General features: G+C 35.3%; 1 protein-coding gene and 1 long non-coding RNA gene across 16 annotated transcripts in view; one reads left to right on the top strand and one right to left on the bottom strand.

Annotated features, from left to right (window-relative positions):
• Positions 1-725: 725 nt before the first annotated feature.
• The window catches only part of CROT (carnitine O-octanoyltransferase), an 86,053-nt gene continuing 62,769 nt past the window's right edge, over positions 726-24,009 (bottom strand). For all 15 annotated transcript variants that reach the window (XM_070617346.1, XM_070617344.1, XM_070617345.1 and 12 more), the window contains 11 exons: positions 23,216-23,309; positions 22,749-22,874; positions 21,256-21,357; positions 16,614-16,697; positions 16,427-16,534; positions 16,071-16,201; positions 7,618-7,741; positions 6,669-6,747; positions 6,485-6,578; positions 6,239-6,358; positions 726-1,644 (listed from right to left, as the gene is read on the bottom strand). In XM_070617346.1, the coding sequence (XP_070473447.1) occupies positions 1,524-1,644; positions 6,239-6,358; positions 6,485-6,578; positions 6,669-6,747; positions 7,618-7,741; positions 16,071-16,201; positions 16,427-16,534; positions 16,614-16,697; positions 21,256-21,357; positions 22,749-22,874; positions 23,216-23,309 (1,183 nt within the window). In that variant the 3' untranslated portion in view covers positions 726-1,523. The remainder of the gene's footprint in view (positions 1,645-6,238; positions 6,359-6,484; positions 6,579-6,668; positions 6,748-7,617; positions 7,742-16,070; positions 16,202-16,426; positions 16,535-16,613; positions 16,698-21,255; positions 21,358-22,748; positions 22,875-23,215; positions 23,310-24,009) is intronic.
• The window catches only part of LOC139083010 (uncharacterized), a 35,509-nt gene continuing 19,653 nt past the window's right edge, over positions 8,154-24,009 (top strand). The window contains exon 1 of the long non-coding RNA XR_011539464.1: positions 8,154-8,467. This is a non-coding gene — a long non-coding RNA (uncharacterized lncRNA). The remainder of the gene's footprint in view (positions 8,468-24,009) is intronic.

Below are 24,009 nucleotides of genomic sequence, written 5' to 3'. Positions count from 1 at the left end.
ATTAGGATATATCAAATGCCATACTCCGAATGTTTTCACAAAGAAATAATGATAAATAAATCAGTCTTATCAAATTCAGAACATGATCATGTAAAGAAAAAAGGGACGTATACAACCAGTACACTAAATGTACTATAATCTTTATGTGGTAGATTGCTACAAAAATGGCCCCAATAAGTCATGCCCTCTTGTACCCACTCATTTACATTTACAAAATGACTCTACTGTTCCTCTTATCAAAAGATGAGACTTTCCCCCTTCTCCTTGAATCTGGACTGTTCTCATAACTTGTTTTAACCAATAAAAGGCAAAAGAAGTGACATCATGTGACTTCAGAGGCTAGGCCTCAAGAGACCTTGCAACTGCCACCTTTCCCTCTTGGAACATTCCTACTGCCAAGTATGAAAGTCCAAGCTAGAAAACTGAATGATCAAAGACCACATGGAGAGAGAGTCCCAGCCACCAAGTCCTCAGACAGTGGGTGAGGCCATCTTAGACTTTCCAGCCTCAGTCTGGTGACTGCAGCTGCATAAAATAACTCAGGCAAGACCAGCAGAAGAACCATCCGGCTGGGCACAATCAACTGACACAATCACAGGAAGTTATAAATTGTCGTAAGATGGTAAGTTTTGGGTGGTTTACTACACAACAATACATAACTCAGATCAGCAAGTATAAGATCAAACTGGAAGGAATCACTTATTCAAACACAAAACAAGAAGCTATATGATTGAGAGTTTTATTTTCCAGAGAAAGAAACTACAAAATTGAACAAAAAGGAGAAAAAAACTGTAAAATCCTGAGAATCTGATTCAACATTTAATCCTTTTAAAGTCATAACTCAACTAATTTTAAATGTAAGTGCTCTAATTTTATATTCACAAAACTAATTATAACAACATACTGTAATGAATTTTATTAGGTTGTGTGTGTGTGTCAGAGGATGTAAACCTCCTTCCTACAATCTAATTCTTCTGTCTGGCCAACAGAAACCATTTTTTAAAGATCATCATTAAATTGTAGTGGTCTTTCCCATCAAACATAGTAGGCTTGTATCCCTGTGGTGAATGTGGAAGGCACTGATTTCAGGGAAATTAGTGTCCAGTCATGTATTTCATACCCTTTGGCAACTAGAAAATGTTAAAGTGCTTGGAAGATAAGACTCTACAATGATGTTCAGAGAGAGGATTTATAACCTGTTCAGATACCAACAAAAATATTTAAAAGTTAGAGCAAGACTTGCATTATTAAAATTTGTAGATTTGCATTGTTGAGGCTTATCTTAAATATTGCATAGTTCTATATTCACTATATCATAATTTGCATTGCTGCAGCATCAGAGGAAGCTTAAAAATATTTCTACTTTCTACGTCAGAATAAATTTAGAGAGCGTGACTCTACTAATTTCTTCATTTAACAAGTTTCCTTTAAGTCAACATTTCTTCGTATCTCACAGTACCAACCCACTCCCAGCACCCAGTTTAATAATATATTTTGGTAAGTGCTTAATAAATGATTAATCTCTAAAGATGAGCGGTGTTCATCAGCTGAATCATATCATGGAAAGCATGAAAAATCTGCTCAATTAGCTTTTCTGCATCAGTCTCTGGACATGATTTCCAAGCTGTGCAGGCCACAACAAACCTGTGAAGCACAAATAATAAATGATTAAATACTACGCAAAAATCCTAACACAAAAAAGCTCCAAACGATAATGGTGAATACAGCTATGACCTTTATTCCATCGGGTTATTCATATATGAAATATGAATTCTTGCTGACATTAGGTAAATGTAACCTGACACAACTGAAGATAAAGCCATATTTATACATAATACTAAGAACACCTCATTTACTATATGTCTAGTGACTAAGGATAAAAGGGAACAAAAAATTAGCCAGAGCTCAAGAGTGCTCTGGAGTAAGGTCTTTATTACGTTAAAAAAACAAACCCACCTCTTCCTAAAAATGATGTTCCTGATGTGCCCTAAGTGGAGTGAGTTGGAATATGGATTCATGCAACTGTGTGCAATGAAACTGGAACTATTTTTAAAGAAGAATATAACATTTGAAGAGAGTAATAAATAAATAAATAAATAAAAGGGAAAGAAGGATAAGAGAAAAGTTGTTTCTAGAAAAGCCAGAGAGAAATTCTGTTGGGACCAAGTCATGTCTCCATCATCTCCTTCTAGAATCTCTTGATGAAGAAATCCCCTATCTAACAAGCGATAAAAGTGGCCCCGGGAAGCAGAGCAAAATAGGAAAGAAGAGAGAAAAGGGGAGAAGCCTGGCTTCTGGTGGGCTCAGAGCAGAAAGTGGGACACTCTTGGAATCAGCCTTCCCCTCTCCAGACACTCACATTTTCTATGGCAAAACATGCATTAAACTCAAAATCAGAATGTTGTGCAATGTAAAGCTTGTGGACAACCATGCAATTTTCACATCACTAAAAAAGACAGTAAATTAAAACTTCAACGTGTACTTTAAGCAGAATGAAATGAAAACATGCTCTGGATCAGTATATAACGATGACACTAATGTTTGAGTGGATTATATTTACTAAAAGATATACAGGAACCTACAGGAAGTCTTGGCTTGTTTTCTCCTAGCGATTCATTATCACTAGTCATTTTCCACCTACACTGTTCATATAATTCTCAAATATTCAGTGAGATATATTTACTCTAAATGTATTTCTTTGCAAAAATGAACGATTCTTATTCAAGTATTAAAAATTTTTAAAATTCACTTACCTTTCTAAATTATAAAAAGAAATAACCTCTCCTACATGTACAATTCATAAAAGAATCTACACAGATGCCAATAAACAAAGAAAAAAATGTTTTCCTTTATAAGGAATTCAAATATGTTATTTTTGCCTATAAAATTAGTAAAGAATATTTTATAATGCCTAGAGTTGGAAATGATGTGATAAAATGAGGAAGGATATATTATAATATTGCACATTATTTGTAATGATGAAAAACTGGAAATAGTAGGAAAGTAGTTAGATAAGTTATGGAAACCTCTAAGACTAGACATTCTTCAACTATTAAAATATCTCAAAGCATATTTGATGGCATCGGGAATTACTTGAAATAATATTAAGTCAGACAGAAATTCACAAAAAGTCAGACAATTTTCTAGTTTAACAATGAATGAAAAAATCCCTTCCAGATAATTTCCATGTATTTTATTTGAAAACTGTTTTGGGTGTATTCACAGTAATGACGCATAAATGGACACCTCTAGCCCTGAGCTCTTTTCTGAGCTCAATACTCATATATTCAACTGCCTACTGACATATCCTCTTGTATATAAATATAAACATCATAAATTCTTGTATTAGCAGAAATCTCCAAGTCAATATGTACAAAACAAAATTCTTGATTCTACCCTTACATGCCCTCAAACCTACTTCTCCCCTAATTTTCACTGCCACCATCAAAATTAGCAATCCATCAATCAGTAAGTCCTAGTGGTTTCTACCTCCAAAATATATCTCAAATCCCTCCACTTTTCTTCACCTTAATTATCAACTGCTTTGTTAAACTTATCATCCTTGCTTCCTGACTGACTTCCCTCTCATTCTTACCCATATTACTGTCCACCTAATTTATATTCCATATAACAGCCAATAGCTCTCTTTACATGTTAATAAAACATGTAACTTTCATGCTTAAACCTAGTAAAATGCTTCCCATTATTCTTAGGAGAAAATCCAAATTCTTTACCATGTTACAAGGCCCTACATCAACTGAACACCCCAAACAACTCTGTGATTCCAAGGCGTATTATTTTTAAAGCTCTCCAGGTGATTATAATGTGCACTCGGGGTTGAGAACATCAAGATTTAGCTCCTGTCTACCCCTCTTCAACCCCTTCTTCTACCACCCTCCCACTCAATTGCTAATTTATAGCCATACTTCCTCTTTCCATTCTTTGTAAATGCCAGGCTCTTTCCTATACCATGACCTGTATACTAATATTCAACAACAAAGTTGTTGTAAAAACATTCACTGAGTGCAACATATTTACAAGGCATTGTTAACAGAGCTGGGGATACCAGAAACAAATCAAAGACCCTGTTCTTGTGGGCTTATATTCTAGGAAGGGAAGACAGATAACATACAAATAAACGTATATACATATTGGGTAGTTAGAAGTGTTATAAAGAAAGTGTAGCAGGTGTGTGCCGAAAAGGGGGAGAAGTGCTATTTTAGATGGTCAAAGAAGGCCTCTCAGATAAGAGCAGATTTTTAACAAATATCTGTATGAAGTTAAGGGAGTGATCCTTGCATATATTTCAAGGAAGAAGGTACTAGGCAGAGGAATCATAACTGTGAATGCCATGAGGAGGGAGCTTGCTTAGTATGTTCAAGGTACAAGAAGGCCAGTGTGACTGGACTAGAGTGAAACAGTAGGAGAGCTGTAGAAGACAAGGTCAGAGACGTAACTGAGAGCTAGGTCATGTAGGGTCTCACAGGAGGACCCTGGATTTTACTGTGAGGGAAATGAGAAGCCCTTGGAGGATTTTGAGTACAAGAATGATATGACTTGAGTTACATTTTTAAAAGTACTATCAGGGGCTGCCGTGTAGAGGATGGTCTGTAGGGGAGGAAAGGTGGAAGCAAGATGACTACATAGGAACCCGTTGCAATAACCTAAGTGGGAGAAGACGACAGCTTAGCTTGGGTGGTAGCATTGGGGATAGTAAGCAGTGATCAGATTCTGGAAAGCTGTTTTCTTGGCATTCATATGATTAATTCCTTCTCATCCTTAACATCTCAGCTTAGTTGTCACTCCTCGGAGACCTTCCCTGACCACACTATATAAAGCAGTGCTCCATCTTCCTGCCAACTGTCTCTATTACCACATCAACTTGCTTATTTCCTCCATAGCATTCATCACGATTTGACGTTATCTTGCTTATTTGCTGGCTTTTGTCTCTCTTTCCAAAGTAGAAAAGAAAATCTATAAGATGGGGGATCTTGTCTGTCTTGTGTCCTTAGCACCTATAACAATACCTGGCACACTACACGTTCTCACTAAATATTTTCTGAATGAATGAATGGAAGCTCTGTCCCAGGATCATTAAAGACATATTTTTCTAAAGTCAGAGAGCCGAGGTATATCTGGCTTGAACTCTTATCACTGCATGCAACAGAGGATCCACTACTTGTCAGGGAATATGTTAGAATGCTTACTTATTCTCTGTGTCTGGTGACCTCTGACATTTTATTATGAAAAAGGATAAGATCTATGTTTAACTTTTGTCATTCAACCTTTAATTTGCACATTAATGTACACAAACTGAATACTATGGGAATACATAACATAAGGACTCAGATGCCAAGAAATACAAGCACCACTGATATAACAGACCATGCACAAATCACACCTGACATGGGGGCAGATGATAAAGTTTAAAAAAAATAAAATGGCTGTAAACTCTTTAAAGAAGAAAAAGCATAAAAACAATATCTTAGAAACTGAAATATGCCGTATATATTATCATTCGAATTTTTCCCATTCCATGTGAAGTGCCTCCAATCCTGCTCTCTTCTTGTTCACATAGTGCTAAATGTGGCGACACCATTTTGTTATAAAGCCTCCCATGCTTTGAAAGACCCCAATAAAGAGACTTCCAGACTATGTGAATGAGGACCTTCCAAGCCTTTCTATCAATTCCACATCACCTTGTTCTCCACCTCTCTTTTTCCTACCAGGTTTTAACATTTTCTTTCTCATTCTTTCCACAAACATAAGTCAAACCTCATACAACTGAAATGAAATGCATCTGAATTGGTAAAACATTCTTTTTTTGAATATAAATTAATTTATTTAGTCTCTTATCTTACTCTTATTAGTACTGTCTATGACTGTGTGAACCACCACATATTTACAAGGCAGTGAAATTTTATCTGAACCTACCATAAAATACTTCGGATGGAACAAATATGTTAATATGTGCACTGATTTTTGAGGATGATGACATGATCACTGAGTCAACCTTAAACAGTGTTCTGCACAAAATGGCTAAAGGACTAAGATGACAAGTGTCTCGAAAGCAGGACAGAGAAACATAAATATACATCAAATGCCTAAGTGGTAAAAATAATTACCTATGCAGCAAGTGACATCACAACACAGAATCATAGTGTAGGAAAGACAATCAAACAACAAATGCTAGCTTTCTTACTCTATAGCACAGTAAGAAGAATAGGAGCAGCCTCACCTGTTGTCTCTGATGTGGTAGAAAAATCCATAGCCATTGTGCACCATGGGAGCCACCACTCCCTGGATTCTGAAGTAACCAATCAGGCTTGTTGAGAGGACAAAGTTTCCACCTCCTCCACTGTGTGGCATAAAGAAAGAATATTTTACTAGGCTTGCAGAAGCTTCTATTGCTTCTGAAGAACTTTTAACATTCAGTAAAAAAACAAACTGCTTGATGAAGTTATAAAACACTCCACTATATCACCTTTTGGAGAAAAGTGGGTCCGTAAAGAGTTCTGGAATTGGGAGACCTTCCTCTTTTGCTATGAGTGAAAGACCTAAAAGATGACGGTCAAATCCTGCAATGAAACCCCACATCTCAAGTCAGAAAAAATTTTTCAACGTAAGAGGTTTTTTAAAAAAAGTTAGAATAATTCTAATATAAGTACCTTTTCCAGTTGAACAATCTTTCATCATTTTATTATGCTTTGCAAAAGCCTGTAACATCTTTTGCTGCCGCTCAAGGAGCTATGTTAAAAATCAAGAGACACTTCAATAACAAACTGCACAGAAAGCAAACAAAAGACCCCTGAGCTCAGTGTAATTAGGAGTTGGGTGATTTGGGAGAGAAAAAGAAGATTTCTAAGACCTTGAGACACACGCTTCTGTGTCTTTCCCTTACTTCTAGTATTGTGTTTTCCTTCCTATATGTCCTGCATCTTGATTATTTCTTTCTCAGAATAGGAAAATAGGAAGTTCCAGCACTGAAGCGACATTAACAAGTATAAAGACAGCAGCAACTAGAATTTCAAAACTAAAGCATAGTTGTACAAAAATGATAATGAAGCCATTCCTTGAAATTAAAACAAATTAACAGATACATATGATAGACAGAACTATGTCTATCAAAACTAAAGGAGCCCATGCAATACCAAAATAGCAGGGGGAAGGAACTACCCTGTTGTCTAAATGCTTCAAAAAAAAAGTATAAAACAAAACTTATAAAACTAGTCTGGTTCTAATATATGAAAACAAAAATATGTGATTTCAAAAACATTCAAACACATCAAGAACAGCTTCCTGTTAAAGGTGCTTTGGGAGTCTGCATTTTACTGGTGTTCTTCTAAAAGCAGATCAATACTAGTGAAATACTCAAGGTACTGAGGATATTTTGCCTAGGAAATGACACAAATGGGCTTCTTCCCAGGTCTTCCTTGTTTCTTATTCTTTCCAGATATATATCTCACTGGCAACTGAACAAATCTTTGGAAAACTTCAGGAAAAAATGTCTGAAAGTATTTTACTCATCCAGGGGAATTGAGGTAAAGAAGTTACTGATTCAAGGGCCAAGGTTCCTGTAGAACAAATTCTGTGAATCTTTCCATTTCAAATACTCACACTGGCATAAGGATTCTGCATGGACTGGCACCACCTGACTGCTTCTACTGTACAAGATCGCACAGTCTCTGTACGGCCATGATAAAAATATCTTGTCATAGCTGTTTCATAGCAGCAACCAGGGCTACAAGAAAAAATGAAAGTAAGAGAATGTATTACAAGAAAGAAAATGCTCTAATGTTATTACAAAGAAGAGTTTCCCTAATAAAACTGCTTAGTGGCTTTGGTCAGACACTAAGTTCTACAATATAGAAAACAGTTGAGACTTTCAAGAACAAAGAGGCTATTTTCAATATCAAAGAGCAAAAAGTACTCTGGTACAGAGGGTCTCATATAATATGGAACGTTTCAAAGGCTTGGCTGCTGTCAGGTTATATGCAGAGGAGTCTGTGGTAGGTGGCCTCTAAGATGCCCTCCAGTAATCCCTGCCTCCTGCCATTTATGCCTTGGTATAACCCCTCACTTTGAGCGTGGGATGGACTTAATGACTTCAATCTAATGAAAAGAATATGACGAAAGTGATGGGATGTCACTTCTGAAATTAGGTTACAAAGAGAGCCCTCTCTTGCTCTCTCACTTCCTTACTCTAAGGAAAGCCAGCTGCTATGCTGGTTGCTACCCTATAAAGAGGCCTAGGTGGCAAGAAACTGAAGGAGGCCTCTGGACAACAGCTTGGGAGGAACTAAATCCTACTAATAACCATGTGAGTGAGCTGGAAGGGAATCCTCCCTCAGGAGTGCCTTCAGATAAGAACAGAGCCCTGGCTGACAGCCCGACTACAACCTCACAAGAGACCTGAAGTCTGAGGCAGCCAGCTAAGCCACACTTGGATTCCTGACCAACAGAAAATGTGAGATAATAAATGTTTGTTGTTTTAAGCAACTAATTTTGGGAGTAATTTGTTATACAGCAATAGATAATACAGAGTCTTTGGCCTTTAGCTCCTTCATATAGAACATGAATGACTGTAGAATTAAGTAAAAGTATTATTTAAGAAGTTCCCCAGAGCGATGACTGTTTTCCTGGGTTGGAGAATGATATAATGATTTTAGATATAAAGCTCTCTTACTTTCCTGGTGGTTGGAATTTAGAGTTAAAGAGATCAAATGGAATGAGTAAAAGGGCTGAATGTGGCCAAGAGGGCTCAAACAGAGTTACTGAGCCTCTTCTGTTCAGTGTTTCTGTGAGGCTGTCTCCCCGAGCTAAAGTTGTATCCTTTCAAAGTATGAAGGAGAAAGTGTAAATAAAAACTTTCAACACCACTAAAATAACATTCTTTTAAAAATAGATTAAATATAAAAGCAGCAAGAATGAATAACAAAATATCACTACTCTGTAACCTTTAATGAAATAACTGATCTTGGTAATGATCATCAATGGCTCTTAAAACCATTAGGTGAAAAACTCGGGGAGGAAACTCTGTAATGGATCTAGGCTGACAACTGAAGCCATTCTCAATCTGAAAAGGATGAAATAGAAACCAAGTACCATTAACTATCTAATTTATTGTTGTAAAAAATAAAAATAACTGATTACTCTTCTCAAGTCTCTAGAGCTAACTACCAGTTTATAGGAAATATGGGAGAAGCAGCAACATGTTTAACAGTTTTGTTTTGTTTTTTTTTTACTTAAAAGGAAAATGCATAAAATATAAATTTACGTTAGTGGGCACACTATGTATAAAGATGTAATCTGTGACAATAACAAAATAAAGAGGGCAGTACAGAGATGTACAGAAGCAAAGTATATACTATTGAAACTAAGCTGATATTATTCAAACTAAGTTGTTTTAAAGTTAAGATGTTAATTGTAATCTCCAAGGTAACCAAGAAGAAAATACCCAAAAAAACAAAAGAGAAAAAGACAGAAGGGAATCAAAATGGTACACTACAAAAAAACTAAATACAAAAAAGGCAGTAATGGAGAAATTGAGAAACAAAAAACATGTAAGACCTACAGAAAACATAGCTAAATGGCAGAAGTAAATCTCTCCTTATCAGTAATTATTTTAAATGTAAAATAGACTAAACTCTCCAATCAAAGGCAGAGATTGGCAGGATGGATAAAAAAACATTGTCTATGCGGTCTACAAGAGATTCACTTTAGATACAAAGACATTAAGAGGTTAAAAGTAAAAGGATGAAAAAAGATATTCCATGAAAACAGTAGCCAAAAGAGAGTTAGAGTGGCTATGTTATTATAAGATAAAACAGATTTTAAGTCAAAAAGGTTAAAAAAGACAAAGAGGACATTATATATTGATAAAAATGTTTAATTCATCAAGAAGAGATAACAATTATGAAAATATATGCACCAAACAACAGAGCCCTAAAATATATGAAGCAAACATTGACAGAATTGAAGAGAGAACCAAACAACTCTACAATAGTTGGAGACTTCTATACCCAACTTTCAAAAATGGATAGAATATGCAGACAGAAGATCAATAGGGAAACAGAGGACTCGAACAACACTATAAATAACTAGACCTAATAGATATATAGACAATATGCCACTCAATAACAGCAGAATTCAAATTCTTCTCAAGTGCACATGGAACATTCTCCAGGATAAACCATATATTAGGCCACAAAACAAGTCACAATAAATTTAAAAAGACTGAAATCATAAAATGTATTTTCTTCAATGACAATGGAATGAAGCTAGAAATCAATAACAGAAGAAAAACTGGAAAATTCACAAATATGTAGAAATTAAACAACATCCTCTAAAATAACTAATTGGTCAGGAAGCAATCACAAGGGAAATTAGAAAATACCTTGAGATGAATGAAAATGAAAACACAACATACCAAAACTTATGGGACAAAGCAAAAGCAGTGTTCAGAGGGATATTTATAGCTCTAAACTCTTACATTAAAAAAAGATCTCAAATCAATAAACTAACTACACACCTTAAGGAATTAGAAAAAAGAACAGCAAACTAGACCCAAAGCTAGCAAAATGAAGAAAATAATTAAGACTAGAATGGAGATAAACAAAATACAGAAATGAAAAATAGAGAAAGTTAACTAAAGCAAAAGGTTGGTTCTTTGAAAAGATCAACAAAACTGACAAACCTTTAGCTACACTAAGATAAAAAGGGAATAAACTCCAATTACTTAAATTAGCTATAAAAGAGAGGGCATTATTTTGACTTTACAGAAATAAAAAGGATTACCAGCATATCTTGGAGATATTGCAGGTTTGGTTCCAGAGCACTGCAATAAAGTCAATATCACAGTAAAGGGAGTCACACTAATTTTTTGGTTTCTCAGGGAAATAAAAGTTATATTTATAATATACTGTAGTCTATTAAGTGTGCAATAGCATGATGTTTGAAAAAACAATGTACAACCTTAATTTAAAAATACTTTATTAGTAAAAAATTGCTATCATCTGAGACTTCAGCAAGTCATAATCTTTTTTGCTGGTGAAGGGTCTTGTAAAAAAAGCAGTATCTGCAAAGCAGAAGAAAGCAAAGCACAATAAAACAAGGTATGCCTGTGAAAGAGAATACTATGAACAACTGTATACCAATAAATTGGGTAACCTAAATAAAATGGACATATTCTGAGAAACACATAAATTAACAAATATGACTCAAGAAAAAATAAAAATGTGACTGGACCTATAACAAGTAAGAAGATGAATCAGTAATCAAAAACCTCCAAACAAAGAAAAGTTCTGGACGAGATGGCTTCACTGATGAATTCTAACACTTAAAGAATTAACACCAATCATTCTCAAACTCTTCTAAAAAACTGAAGAGGAGGGAATACTTCCTAATTCATAATATATGAGACCAGCATTACCCAGTTACCAAAAACAAAGACATTACAAGAAAAGACACTATAGACCAATATCCCTTATGAATGCAGATACAAAAATCCTCTACAAATTACTAGCAAATCAAATTCAGCAGCATACTAAAAGGATGATACACCATGGCCAAGTGGGATTTATCCCAGGAATGCGAGGGTGGGTCAACATGAAAAATCTGTATAATACATCACATTAATAGAATGAAGGAAAAGACCTACACGATGATCTCAACTGATACAGAAAAAGCTTCTGACAAAATCCAACACTCTTCCGTAATAAAAACACATGGGGCTGGCCTGGTGGTGTAGCGGTTAAGTTCACACATTCTGCTTTGGTGGCCTGGGGTTTGTGGGTTCAGATCCTGGGTGCGGACCTATACACCACTCATCAAGCCATGCTGTGGCAGGCGTCCCACATATAAAATAGAGGAAGATGGGCACAGATGTTAGCTCAGGGCCAATCTTCCTCAGCAAAAAGAGTAGGACTGGCAGCAGATGTTAGCTTAGGGCTAATCTTCCTCCAAAAAAAAAATCATAATAAAAACACTCAATAAACTATGAATAGAAGGGAACTTTCTTGTGGCCTGGGGTTCGCAGGTTCGGATCCCGGATGCGGATGTGGCACCACTTGGCAAAAGCCATGCTGTGGTAGGCATGCCACATATAAAAAGTAGAGGAAGGTGGGCATGGATGTTAGCTCAGGGCCAGTCTTCCTCAGCAAAAAGAGGAGGATTGGCAGTAGTTAGCTCAGGGCTAATCTTCCTCAAAAAAAATAAAAATAAAAAAATAAAGAAGGGAACTTTCTCAACATGATAATGGGCATTTATGAAAAACCAACAGCTAACATCATACTCAATGGTGAAGGACTGAAAACTTTCCACCTAAGATGACTAAGAAGACAAGGATGCCTGCTTTTGCCACTTCTATTCAACATAGTACTGACTGTTCTAGCCAGAGGAAAAAAAATAAAAGGCATCCAAATTGGAAAGCAAAAAGCAAAACTATCTCTACTCACAGATACTTGATCTTATACTTAGAAAACCCTAAAGAGTTCAAAAAAACTGTTAAGAGCTAATAAACAAATTTGGCAAAGTTTCAAGATACCAAATCAACACACAAAAATCAGTTGCATCTCTATACACTAGCAATGAATGATCCGGAAAAAAAATTAAGAAAAAAATTCCATTCACAATAGCATCAAAAAGAATAAAGTACTCAGGATTAAGTTTAACGAAGGAAGTGAAAAGACTTGTACACTGAAAACTACAAATCATTGCTGAAAGAAATTTAAAAAGACACAAATAGATGGAAAGGGACCCCATGTTTGTGGACCAAAAGACTTAATATTGTTCAGATGACAATACTACCCAAACTGATCTACTGATTCAATGCAATCTCTATCAAAATCCCAACATTTTTGCAAAAATGGAACAACTCATCCTAAAACACACAAGGAATTTCAAGTGACCCAGAATAGCCAAAAAATCTTGAAAAAAAGAACAAAGGTGAAGAACTCACACTTCCAGATTTCAAAACTTACTACAAAGGTACAATAATCAAAACAGTATTGTATGGGTACAAGAAGAATGGCACAAGAGATATATAGACCAATGGTACAGAATTAGAAGCCCAAAAATAAGCATCACAGCTATGGTCAACTGATTTTGCACAAGAGGGTCAAGACCATTCAATAGGGAAAGAACAGTTTCTTCAACAAATAATGCTAGGAAAACTGGATATCCACATGCAAAAGAATGAATTTGGACCCGTACCATATGCCATATACAAAAATTAATGCAGAAGGGATCAGAGATCCAAAGTAAGATCTAAAACTATAAAATTCTTAGAAAAAAACATAGGGAAAAAGCTTTTGACGTTGGATTTGGCAATGATTTCTTAGACATGATGCCAAAAGCAGGCAACAAATGAAAAAAAAATAGATAAATTGGACATCAAAATTAAAATCTTTGTGAAAAGATACCATGAAGAGAGTGAAAAGACAACTCACAGAATGGGAGAAAATATTTGCAAATCACATATTTGATAAGAGTTTCATATCCAAAACATATAAGGAACTCTTACAATTCAACAACAAAATGACAAACAAACCAACTACCAAATGCACAAAGGACCCTGAATAGACATTTTGCCAATGAAGATATAGAAACGGCCAATAAACACATGAAAAGATAATCAACCTTATTAGTCATTAGAGAAATGAAAATAAAACCGCAAGAGATACCACTTCACAACTACTAGGATGGCTATAATTTTTTAAAAACAGAAAAAACTTGAGGGTATTATGCTAAGTGAAATAAGTCAGAGGGAGAAAGTCAAATACCATATGATCTCACTCATAAGTAGAAGACAAAAACAACGACAAAGAAATACACAGCAACAGAGACTGGATTGGTGGTTACCATAGGAGAAGAGGGGTGAGGAGAGGGCAAAAGGGGTGATTAGGCTCACATGTGTGGTGATGAACTATAATTAGTTTTTGGGTGGGGAACATGATGTAATCTATACAGAATTTAAAATATATTACAATGTACATCTGAAAGCTATATAATGTTATAATCCAATGTTACTGCAATAAAAATTTTTAAAAAATTAAATAAATAAAATAAAATAAATAAACCCAGAAAAAATAAATAAATAACTGTTAGCAAAGATGTGGCACAATTAGAACCTGCTGGTAGGAATGTAAAATGGTGTTGCCAACTGTGGAAAATAGTTTGGCAGTTCCTCAAAAAGTTAAACTTAGAATTACCACACAACCCAGCAATTCCACTCCTAGATATACACTTAGAATAACTGAAAACAGGGACTCAAACAGACATGTGTATATGAATGTTCACAGCAGCATTATTCACAATAGCCAAAAAGTAGAAACAAGCTAAGTGTCTATCAACAGATGAATGGGTAAACAAAATGTGATAAATCCATATAATGGAATATTATTCAGCCATCAGAAGGAATGAAGTTACAATTCTACAACATGGATAAACCTTGAAAACATTATCTTAAGTGAAAGAAACCAGACACAAAAGGACAGATACTGTATAATTCCACTTACAGGAAATATCTAGAACAGGCAAATTCATAGAGACAGAAAGAGATTAGAGGTTACCAGGGGCTGGGACAGAAGGAGGAATGGGAAGTTATTGCTTAATGGGTACAGAGTTTCTGTTTGGGGTGATGAAAATATTTTGGAAATGGATAGTGGTGATGGTTTCACAACATTGTGAATTTAATTAATGCCAGTGGATTAAAAACTTAAAAATGGTTAAGGGCCAGGGGCTGGCCCCATGGCCGAGTGGTTAAGCTCGTGCGCTCTGCTGCAGGCGGCCCAGTATTTCGTTGGTTCGAATCCTGGGTGCGGACATGACACTGCTCATCAAACCACGCTGAAGCAGCGTCCCACATGCCACAACTAGAAGGACCCACAACAAAGAATATACAACTATGTACCGGGGGGCTTTGGGGAGAAAAAGGAAAAAAAATAAAATCTTTAAAAAAAAAAAAAATGGTTAAGGGCCAGCCCTGGTGCCCTAGTGGTTAAGTTCAGTGCACCGTGCTTTGGTGCCCAGGCACGGACCTACACCACTTGTCTGTCAGTGGCCATGCTGTGAGGGTGGCTCACATACACAAAGAGGAAGATTGGCAACAGATGTTAGCTCAGGGTGACTCTTCCTCAGCCAAAAAAAAAAAAGGATTAAAACTGTAAGTTTTATTGTATATACACTTTACCAGGATAAAAAAAGATAATTGACTGCTTAAGGCAAAAATAGTAACAGTGCATTGTGAGGTATATAAATATGTAAAAGTGTAACGTATGACAACAGCACAAAGAATGTGAGAAGCAAAATAGAAGCATTCTGCTTTAAGCTTCTTACACTATATTTGTAGTGGAAAATATCATTTGAAGGTAGACTGCGATAAGTTAAAGATGCATTTTGCAAACCCCACTGCAACTACTAAAACAAACAAAAAATCAGAACAGCTGACAATGGAGATAAAATGAAACAATAAAAAAAATACCCCATGAATTCAAAAGAGGATAAAAAAGAAAGAACGAAAGAAACAGATGGGATAAAGAGAAAACAAGTAAGATGCAGACTTAAACGCAACTTTATTAATAGTTATATTAAATGTAAATAATCTAAACATCCTATTTAAAGACAGATATTCTCAGAGTGGATTAAAAAAAGCAAGATCAAGGAGCTTCCACTTCTGCTGAGGATGTAGAAAGTCATAACATACCATCTCTCCTGTCCTAAAAATGAGTGAAGACTTGATAATTTATAAAATCACATCTTTTCATGAACCCTTCTGAATACTGAGGCTGCAAGAAAACCAAGTGATCTGAATTCCAAAGAATGGCAAAACTCCTCTTAGAAGAGAGCAGACACTTCAAAAATATTAAGGTAATGAAAAACAAAGACTGTGAAAGTGGTGAAAGTGTCACAGATTGAAACTCTAATACACTGTTGATGGAATTTCAAATTAGGACACAGTGTAAATTGGGAAAAAAGTTGGAAAAAACACTGGGGAGTTAGGATGGAACAGCCATGATAAAGACATACCCCTGACTTCAAGATTCTGAAAATGGAAAACAAATGGTCCTTACCATCCGTGAAGTCTATAATAGGCCAGCTGAAGTGCAAGCTGAACAAACGTATCAGGGTGAAGCCTCATCTTCTTGGTTAACTTTTTGCCAAAAGATGTAAAGGCATACACGAAAATCTGCAGATCAGAGGCCTAACAAAAAAAATTAAATGGGAACAGTAAAAAGTCACCTAAGGAAGATACCCCAAAGACAACCAAGTCATCATTTGCATTAAAGTAATCATCAGACATAAATAATTAAAAGTATAAAAGCTATAATTTAAAAATGTTTTATGCTGTCATGCTTGGATGATAGCCAAATTTTTATATATAATAGTCAAAAGCAGTTACTATCTAAGAGAAAAGTGAAAAATCTACCTGCTTGAGATATTGGGCTTTAGCTTGGTTGATATCATCTAATACTTTCTCATCCACAGTGAAAATAAGCTCCTCTGGAAGTGGTATATCCCGTACATTTTCTGAACCCTGAAAATAGGGAAGACTTAAAAACATTATATCTATAAAAATATGAGGGGAAAAAGGAGGAATATTTGTTCTAACATACCTTCCATCTTCCTTCATTCTCCAAAATTTTCTCATCAATATAATGGCTGATGTTTACGATAATCATTGCATCATAAGGAGCATGCTAAAACAAAAATACACAAGATTTTGAATACTTGACATCAATACTTTATGTCAAGTTAAAACTTTACCAGTATTTTGTTTTCACTTTCCCCCATTCTTAACACATAATAAAGTACAGAATTCTCAAATGCTTCACCTCCTAATAAAAAAGATATGGATATTCCACAGTATAGTATATATCTGCTGTATTTTATTTTCTGAGAAAGAACAAATATTTAAAGTTGGAAGCACCTAATTAGGGCTCTTGAGGTAATAGGGAGGGGTATAAAGTAAACATGAACAATCTAGAGAACATAAATTTCTACTTGGACTGGAAGTCAAAGCAGCTATATATATATGTATGCAATACTAAGATGCTCTGGAATTGTAAGAGCACTGTGGAAAAGCATATGGGGATGGCAGACTATCTGAAGGCTACACTGAGGATGAGGATGAACTTCTGTAGGAAAAGACATAGGCCACTATTTGGGTATTAAAAAATATAACGATTTTGGGACTGGCCTCATGGCCGACTGGTTAAGTTTGTGCGCTCCGTTTCAGTGGCCCAGCATTTTGCTGGTTCAGATCCTGGGTGTGGACAATGGCACCACTCACTAGGCCATGCTGAGGCAGCGTCCCACATGGCACAACCAGAGGCACTCACAAATAGAATATACAACTAGGTACTAGGGGGCTTTGGGGAGAAGAAGCAAAAAACCCCCAAAGATTGGCAACACATGTTAGCTCAGGTGCCAATCTTCAAAAAGAAAAAAACAAATAATAATTTTGTGTATATATCTACAAGAATATTCAGATGTGGCGGAAATAATCTTCAATGTTTAAGGAATGTGGCAAATATGGGCTGAGTTACCAGGGTGCTACAGGTTTGACAGCTATATTTAGAAAAAGGAATTGCAGCTAGTGAATTTTCCCATCATTTATTTTAGAGGACAAACTTTTTGCCTTATTTTCTCCATGTTCCTTTGATGACAATTACATCAGATGCTTTTTTTTCCTCTATGTTAATGCTACCACTTTACATTAAACACAGTTACTATTCATGACAGAATGTGACAACGCTAACCTTGGAGAGAAAAAAGGGAGGCTTAACATATGGACCCACCCGACTTGGGTCCAGTTTCAGAGGGAGTAATTAGTTGCCTTAAACATCACCCTAACATCACACAGCACTGCTACCCCATATCATGGTCCAATGGAGCCTGAGAAGCACAGTATACTGGTACCCAGTAGGTAGCAGCCACAACATCAGGAAAATGCTCACAAAGGAGGTCAATACAAGACACCTCAGCAGCTCATCCCACATGTCAGCAACAGCATGCATAACAAGACCCACAGGTCATTGACAAACTCCTTTTCTAACTGCATCTCACAACTGTGTAGCACTTCAGAGCTTTACAAAGAATTTCACAGATATCACATATATTGTTTCATGTGAGACAATAGTATTAATCTCTTTTTTACTGGAACCGGCAAGAAAGAGCAAGACTGAAGGACGTAAGTCTCTGACTTACAATTCTACCCATCCAGCTCCCAGTGGAAAGCTAATAAACAATTTAAATAAAAAGTTAGGAAATATAAAAAATTCAAATACTTTCCTGACACTTTATTTGTTCACATAAGGTTTACCTCTCTCTTTTTTTGCTGAGGAAGATTTGACCTGAGCTAACATCTGTTGCCAATCTTCCTCTTTTTGTATGTGAGCCACTGCCACAGCATGGCCACTGACAGATGAGTGGTATAGGTCCATGCCCAGGAACTGAACCCAGGCTGCCAAATTGGAGTGTGCTGAACTTAACCACTAGGCAACCAGAGCTGGCCATCTTTTTTTTTTTTTCATTCATATGGAGACATTATGTGTAACATACTGTTTAAAAATGTGGACTTCGGTTCTGAGTCCAAACCCCACCACTTGCTAGCTGTGCAACTATGAGAAAGCCACTTAATTCTTTAAGTAAACTGACTCATTTGTTAGTGGGGATAATAATACCTATTTTCATACAGTTGCTGTTAAAAACAATAGTAATAATGCTTATAAAGTGCCCTCTACAGAACCCGGTCCACACAATAATTAGTAACTGTTGTTATTATTGACAACTAGTGTTTATTATATGCTTCCTATGTGCTCTTCACAAAGCCCTCTAATGAAGCCTTCATAGAGAAGACAAAAAAGGTGACCTTAGGATTTTAAATCCTAAAAGGGAAAAGCAATTAATTAGTATAATCACAAAAGCACATATTCAAGTACCAATGGAAGAGAGCAGAAACACAGCTTTGGATTAAGAACACTTCTACTTTAGTTTATACACTTTACTAATGATGTTTTACAGAAGTTAAATTACATTTTCTGTAATCATCCTAGGTTACAAGGAAAACCTAATGGAACTTTAAAAGCAGATTATCAAGTGGAGATAATCAGATTGATGTTATAAATATATAGATGTTAATATATACACATAAAACATGTCCATGCACTTACTATAGGAAAGCATCTTGGTTGTGCTGAGATGTATGCTCACTATGGGACCAATATTCTTTATTCAGAGATAGAAAAGATCATTAAAGTTATTTTTATCCTGAATTTGAGCAAACAGCACGATGTTGGTGCTATTAGTAAAAATCAAAAAGTGCTAAGTGGTTTTCTGGGGGTTGGGAGTGACGGAGAAAAGAAAGATGATGAGTTCTTGATAATGAGAGCAACTTACCCTTATGTAACAATATAACATCCAATTTGAACAATTTAGCATATAGTGAAACAGAACTCTCAAAAGAGAATAATAGGTAAAAACTAGAAAAGCATAACTGCAAGCCACCAAAAATGGTCAACCAAACTATTAACCCAAGGAAGAGAGCAGGCATAGGGGAAAAAGTATGACTAAAATTAAGGTCAGCTTTAGAATTAGTAGAGGAAAGGACTTTTAGGAGGATGGAAGCAGAGCCACATTCGTATGGAAGCAGAGCCACATTCATATGGAGCAGAGAGTAATCAACTTCAGCCCACAGGTCAAAGAGAAATGGAGGGAAGAAGCCAGGAGGAAGTTAGCCAGTTAACAAAGGATAGTTTCCAGGGAATACAAAGATATAAGCCAGACAGAGGAGGTCACGAAGAATCAAACAAGGCCGAAGAGAAGAAAACTGAGGCAATTAACCAGAAATATTTTGTCAACCACAGACTCCAAGGAAGAGGAAAGACAACAAATCTTCAAAATGACTCATGGCAATCTTTCACTCTGATGAGCTCCTATAATAGACATCTAGTTTTAGTATCCGCTCATCAACCACTCCACCTTCTTCTGTGATAATAGCAACTTTATTTTTCTTTAGGCAACCACCACTCCTCTCTGTGGTGGTTTGAATGAGGGTGTTTCTACTGTCGAGGTTCCAAGGCCAGACGAATCACAGCACCTGATTCCCTAGAATGGGCCCCTGATTCACACAGGCCGCGCACAACCAATGAACACTATTCCCAGGACTTTTGCTAGGGAAAAAAGCTGGCTATTTCCACGAGGAGCACTAATCTGTGAAGAGAACTGTGAAGACATGATATTGTGGATACAAGAATCGCATGGGGTAGTCTCCCTAAAAATAAAAGCCAAACATAGTAAAGTAATGCCAAAAAACAGAGAGAAATTTCTAATGAAAGCATTTGGACACTGGAAATCAGTCTTTCTGAAATTTAGCTGTACTCCTACGCCAACAAATATCTTCTTAAGCTAATGCTAGTTTGATTCAGGTTTCTATCACCTAAAACTAAATAAATACTGATAAATACAACTGTTGAACCCAGATCAGTGTAACAGGTCTTATCAGTATTTTACAGTCATTAAATGCTTTTGGAGGAAGGCCACCAAAAACAAATAAAAAATCTAAATCCTCATACTATTTTATACCAAATTATATACTTTATGAAAAATGTCACAACGAGATTACAAGTGTGTGTTGCAACTCTAACTGAGGCTGATTTTCTAATTTTCTTGAACCTCCTGAATGTCCCTCAGAAACTGGCAAGATAGAGCTAATAAAGATGACTATGGGAGAACAGAAGAGAAACAAGAAAAGTTTTGGGTTTTTTTTAATGAAGAAGGTAAAAAGTGGTATTAAGTACCAGACATTTTAATATCCATAGTGTAAACAAATAATGTTCCAAAGATCATATGCCATTTTAGGGGAAATAGGTATACAAAATTATTACGTAAATCTAGAAATAAATCCAGATATATTTCTCTGTGCATAGAACATATGCATAATGCTATACAATAACTTTTAAAATAGGTTGTAATTCTCAACAAACAAGTAACAGTGGATTTTAAAGAGCTTATACTGCGTAAAAATACATACAAATTTTATACACACCTAACTGTTAGCCTTACTACAGATGAAAATAACTTGCCCTATACTCTACTTTCACTGAGAATTCATAACTAAACCTTTTACTATAATGCCATAAAACTAAAGAAATGTTTACTTATACTACCACAGCACAATGTAAGTACTGTACTTTATTGCCATTAAATTAACCTAAAACATTAAAAGGAAAAAAATAACTTCAGTAGTTTACTTACATCACAATTACAGCCAAATACTCCATTAGCAAAGGAAATCAAGTTATAGGATTTGTCACCCCAGCGCACTGTTGGGTCTCCAGTAAGAAGCATTGTAGTTACCTAAAATAAATGGAATATTTCCAAATTAAAAGGATTTTAATATTGGTTTGTAAGTATTTATATCTTATACATACATTATCTCATTTTTCCTCATCAGGTAATCCAAATTTAATAAAATAATAACAATTATACTCAAGAGATAATAATATTCTGGCCCTGACTTTAGATACTTCTCAAAATCTCAAGAAATCCTAGCAGAAAAAAAAATGCTGTACAATATTCATGGATGTTTAGAGGACATACAATGGAAAAGAGAAGGCTTTTGCAACTCGAATAGTGTAAAAGGCCTAGCTAAGTTTAGTCATTAAAGTCTAGTTATGAGGAAAATATTTCAAGAATTCATTTGTTTCCCAAATGGTAGCTTTTGACCCATTAGTGGGTCATGAAATCAATTTAGTGCATCACAGTGAACATTCTTTACAAAAAGAAAGAATTAAATAGAATATAAATATCAGAGTATATGACAGATAGTAAAAGTAATTGCTGTTTTATGAAACGACATATGCATGTGTACACATACATACGTGTGTGTAGCGGGCTCCAATCTAACTGTATAACTATAGATTGCAGTAAAAAAAATTTGAACAACCCTGCATTAAAACATATTCCTCAAGAAGTTTGGTAATTCTTCTACTAAAAAAAAACACAGTTAAAGAAGAGGAAAAGTTGGTTTCTAGCTACAAGGTTTTTCAATCCTGTATTATATTATTCCTGTCATTTAATTTTGATGAATGCATTGTGAAATAATTTAAGTGCTTTCAAAAGACTATGAGATGCATTGTGAAATAATTTAAGTGCTTTCAAAAGACTATGAGACTTCTACAAATATGACTAATACCTTTTATTACTTCACAGGAAATGATAATATTACCCCAGGGTAAAAAAAAAACAAAGCAAGGCCACATTTACCCTTAAATTCACTAAAGTCAGCGTGTTCAATAAAACCAAATGATAAATTACTTACAAAAGTGAAATAATTCTTAAAACAGACTTTACCAACAAAGGTGTCAAAGTACACTGGTGTGGGTCATAGGCAGAGTCTCATATCACCTTTGGCATGAAAAGCTCATTTAGCCTAGTGCCCTGTGCAAATTTTCTATATATGCAATCAATGAAAAGATTGGGAAACGCTGACATGTGGTTAGCAAACAATACTCATATTTTCTTTAAACAATGTTGAAGAAATATCTAAACAGAACTAAACAATGGGGCAAGAATTTACAAAGCATTATTTATTTATATATAAGATTCAATTTGGTACATGTATATATCATAGCTAAGAAAAAGTTTGGAGAGCCTGCAAGTAACAAAAAAATCTTCTCTCATTCAATACACAACAGTCCTCCAGAAAAATCTGTGGGAAGAAATAACAGAACAAGATAGTTAAGTACCTGAGAATAATCTTCTGGTGTTACATGTGGACTGCCATCCTCTATGGAATACACCAGTAAACTGCTCTGAATTTTTTCTAACATAGTCAAGTTCTCTGGATCAAGACTAACCAAATATTCTCGTGCCTAAAGGTCAAGGAAACAATGATTAAATGTTACAAATTAAATACACTATATCCAGAAAACCTCAAAATAGTTTCTTAGGGAAAAGGTTCACTAAGAAAAGTGTAAATTATAGTTAATAATACTGTACTGTATATTTGAAAGTTGCTAAGAGAGTAGATCTTAAAAATTCTCATCACAAAAAAAACTTTTGTCACTATGTGTAGTGATGGATGTTAACTAGATGTATTGTGGTACCATTTCACAATACGTACAAATATTGAATCATTATATTGTACACTTGAAATATGTTACAGGTCAATTATACCTCAAGAGGGAAAAAAAAGACAAGTATAAATTACAACCTTAGCCCATCGAGTTCGCTCCTCGCTAGTTAATGCTGCTATCCCAGGTCCGTCAGGTTCACTATGGCACTTCTGATGGATGTATGTCAACTGCCTTATTGAAGATTAAAGAAAGAGGATTCAAAAAGAGCACAGGCAGGATCACTAGCTACTTTGGCCTTCAATAAGTCATAATGTTTATCATTATTTAAATGTTTTGATATATTATCCAAAGGAAGAGATTATGACCTCAACAGCAATGTATTTATTTCTTACACCACATCTTTTTTTAAAAAAGTGATTATGTAGCCTATTAACACCAAAAGTATATTTAACAATAACTAAAGTAAATAAATTTGGTGTTTGGCTGATAGAATTTATACTTTCAAAATGTAAATTCACTTTTGGGGTCTAAGTAAATACTTCTTACATTGGAGAACTTGAAAAATATTCTGGTAAATAATCTCAAACATCATGCACATCTTATCTAACTAGAAACTATGTGCATGTATATTTAACAGAGGACTTACTCTATACACAATGAGTATCTGTGTTTAAGCCCAAAAATACAAGTACCACGTAGTCAGTTTTAAATGTTTTCACATGTGCATTGTTACTTATAACCATTATATTTTAAAGACTCTATTAGATAAGGATAAATTATTTCCCACCATAGCATTCTATATGCCCAGATCCATGATGAGTTTCATGTATCTTTAAATATATGGCAGGTTATTTACAGGGTTGTTTCTAAACAAATAAATTTTCATGACTAAAAAACCCACAGAGATTTAGTTTCAGCCCTATTTCTTCAT

The sequence above is a fragment of the Equus przewalskii genome, chromosome 4 (assembly GCF_037783145.1).
Source record: "Equus przewalskii isolate Varuska chromosome 4, EquPr2, whole genome shotgun sequence".
NCBI classification, from domain to species: domain Eukaryota; kingdom Metazoa; phylum Chordata; class Mammalia; order Perissodactyla; family Equidae; genus Equus; species Equus przewalskii.
This window is presented reverse-complemented; position numbering and strand designations above follow the sequence as displayed.